This window comes from Grammomys surdaster, unplaced genomic scaffold, assembly GCF_004785775.1.
Source record: "Grammomys surdaster isolate TR1022 unplaced genomic scaffold, NIH_TR_1.0 125996, whole genome shotgun sequence".
Lineage (NCBI taxonomy): Eukaryota > Metazoa > Chordata > Mammalia > Rodentia > Muridae > Grammomys > Grammomys surdaster.
The window spans coordinates 2,302,319-2,305,568 of NW_021620812.1; the positions used below are offsets into that span (position 1 = coordinate 2,302,319).

The following is a 3,250-nucleotide window of genomic DNA, read 5'->3' on the forward strand; positions in this document are numbered from 1 at the left end:
CTTTCTTTCTTACTTTTTTGTGAAGACTTCCCTTTGAGGTTTTAGAAGGCAGTACCAGAATATCTTTAAGTATTTAGTTAGAATGGGGAAGACTTTGTTCTTCATTGCTGAGGTGCTGCCATCGGAATGCTTTGTTACCTCTGTTTAGCAGTCTTTGAGATGTGGCTGGTGGCAACACACAGCCTGTCAGGCTTTGAGGATGAGTGATGTTTCCCTTCTCCAGCCTCTGGGTCTTGCTTGTTCTTGTGTCCCAGCTGTGCACTCATTAGAGCTGGGAGTGAGTTTGTACTGGCAGTCCCTGTCACCCTGCAGAGATTGGTTACTACTGTCTCTGTGCTTTTTTTTCTGGGAGACTGTATTTTGTGAACTTTAATCACCCTGAGCTTCCTGAATTGTCTGAGATGGCTCAGCTGTTGGTGTTTCACCTTTCTGTTCTGAGACCTACAAGTTCTCTCTAGGCCTGAGAGGCTGGTCAGAGTGCTATAACTCATTTTAATTTTGCTGGAGTCACTGTTCTATGTTGTATGTTGTCTGGTACCTAAAAACCATTGCTTTATATGTTTCGTTTGTTTACATTTTGAGTTACTTAAGGTGAGAGGGTAATTGAACCCAGTTCTTCCTTCTTGACTGACAGTACATGTACTTGGGTACAAAAAGGAGAGGAGAGGATGAGAAATGGGTGTAAAAGATTGCCAAGGATTTTCTTAAAAACATGAATAAGAACATCAACAAGTGTTTAAATTGAATTTCATGCCCTGAAGTCCACAGTGTGATTTGGTTAATATTTTTCAAATGTTAAAAATGACCATTTTTCAATTTGCTTATTGTATGTATGTGTATATGAGTATAGGCTCACATGTACCCACAGTGTGTGTGAGGAAGTCAAAGGATGACTGGTTTGAGTCCTGGTACTCTCTGGTTGGTAAGATGCTACTGCTGTAGACAGCGTATACCATTGAGCCATGGAATGTGGAGGTGGAAAGCTAGTACTCACATGGATGCTTCATCCTTAATGGTGTCCTTTCATAGTTCTGGAAGTTTCTGTGTGTACTGGTGAAGGAGAAACATAATCATCACTCTTACCCAGCTGTGAACTGTGCAAGCTACCATAACAGCTGTCCTGGCAAGACATGCTCACTGGTGAGCGCTGTGGGTGAACAAACTACTTTCTGACTTCATTTAAGGCTCATCCCACAAGATGAACTCATATTTGGTGCCATTACTGGGACAAATTACCTCTAGCTAGATAGGTCATGGACCCCAGGGGGAGAACCTGCCATCTGCTAATGAACACAGTATTAAACTGACTTGTAATAACTTAGTGTTACAGCCATAGATTGATATACCCCTTTTTTTGTTTGTTTGGTTTTGGTTTTGAGACAGGGATTCCAAAACTCACTCTGTAGACCAGGCAGGCCTTGAATTAAGAGTTCTGCTCCTGAGTGCTGGGATTAAAGGGTGTATCACCACCGTCAGGCTGGTTAATACATCTCTTAATCCTCATCAGAGAAGCTCTTATTTTTAGCATGCCCACAGTGTTAGAGGGATAGAGAATAAGAGAGTGCAGAGTACTCAGCCTCCAATCGGGTGTCTGTACCATACTCTCCTCCCAAGGCTCTGGGATCTTGTGGATGAGACAGTGGTGGATGATCAAAAGGAAACCCCCGGAGACCACAGAGCAGTGGCGATGACATCATGCACAGAACCCAGCACAGAGAGGGAGGTGAGCACGAAGTCCACTCCCTGCCAAAGAGCTATTGCAGCTGATAGTTGCTCTTGGAGGCTGTGTCAAGTTTGTTCTTTTGAGTGTCGTCCCAGCCTAAGTTAACCATGCTCTAGTGGAAGGACACACATACATCCAAGAATATACAGGCAGCACAAACTGCATTTGATTGGTATTAAAACAAAAGACACAAATGTTGGTGGGTAGGAAAGGAGGGGTGGATTTGGGAAGAGTTGAAAAAGGGAGAAAATATGGTCACAGATATATGAAATTCTCAAAGAACTATTAAGCCAGGTGTGGTGGAACACATTTTTAATACCAGCACTTGGAAGGCAAAGGCAGGTTGATCTTGATGATTTTGAGACCAGTGTGATCTGTATAACGAGTTCCAGGACAGCCAAAGCTAGCTGCTGAGACTCTGTCTCAAAAAAACAGTCAAAACAAGCCTGATGTAGTGGGACATCTTTATTTCCAGCACTTGGGAGGCAGAGACCAGAGGGTCTTTTATGAGTTCAGGCCAGTCTGGTCTATGCAGTGAATTCCAGGGCAGCCACACTACACAGTGAAACTTTGTCTCAGATCAGTCAGCCAGTCAGCCAGTCAGTCTGTCAGTGAGTGAAGGGTTATTTATTATACCTGCTTCCGGTGTGGCTGGACGTATTTTGCAGGGAGAGTATGTATATTCCTTGTTTTATCTTTTGGTTTAAACATTTTTAGCTTGTTAAAATTTTGTAATTAAGTTTTGGGTCACCTTTCCTGTAGGCTTTGCCTAATTTGAAAAGCCTTGAGAAAGAGAAGAAAAGAAACTGTAAGAAAATGACGACTTTTCGAACTCATTGTCCACACTTGGATTCGGTTGGTGAAATAACAAAGGAGGATTTGATACAGAAATCCCATGTAAGTTACACAGTGCCATCCCTTAAATTGGCATACTTAAATACACATTTAAGTAAATTAGTAGACTACTCTGTGTCACATTCAAAAATATATGTCCTTACAGTGAATTGTGTATGTCTGATTGCACTGACACAGCAAATGTCTCCTGTGTTTATTTTCCTAGGGCGCTTGTCAGGACTGTAAAGTCAGGGGACCAAACCTGTGGGCGTGCCTGGAGGTATGTGTGTATGTGTGTGTGTTTTCCTGAAAGTTTGCACTTGGAAATTTATACATATTAATAACAATTTTTGATATATAAAATAACTTTATATGAGTATACTTTTAAAACATAACTAATAAAAAAGTGAAAGTTCAAACTTTGGATGGATTTTAATTGAAGTACGCTTTTAGAGCCTTTAGTAAACCACTCAGGTATGTCTGTGCTTACCTTCTACTGGAGGTGAGATAACATTCAGTATTGAAATACTTAATCTTGTCTTTGTGCTTAATACCTTTTAATTATGTTATCTAACTATGCAAGTAATCCAATCATTGAATTAAAACATAGAATCCAAACTTCAGTGTAAATCTTATTTAGTGCTGTTTGTAAACAATGTGCTTGTGATAAAACACCTTCATCTTATATACTTA

At 40.7% G+C, this 3,250-nt stretch overlaps 1 protein-coding gene across 5 annotated transcripts in view; it reads left to right on the top strand.

Annotated features, from left to right (window-relative positions):
- Usp33 (ubiquitin specific peptidase 33) overlaps positions 1–3,250 on the top strand; it is a 47,632-nt gene that overhangs the window by 10,063 nt on the left and 34,319 nt on the right. For 3 of the 5 annotated variants that reach the window (XM_028754332.1, XM_028754333.1, XM_028754331.1), the window contains 2 exons: positions 2,486–2,620; positions 2,784–2,837. In XM_028754332.1, coding sequence (XP_028610165.1) covers positions 2,540–2,620; positions 2,784–2,837 — 135 coding nt within the window. In that variant the 5' untranslated portion in view covers positions 2,486–2,539. Of the gene's footprint in view, positions 1–1,614; positions 1,724–2,485; positions 2,621–2,783; positions 2,838–3,250 lie in introns of all 5 variants that reach the window. The other 2 variants (XM_028754329.1, XM_028754330.1) reach the window with 1 other exon arrangement.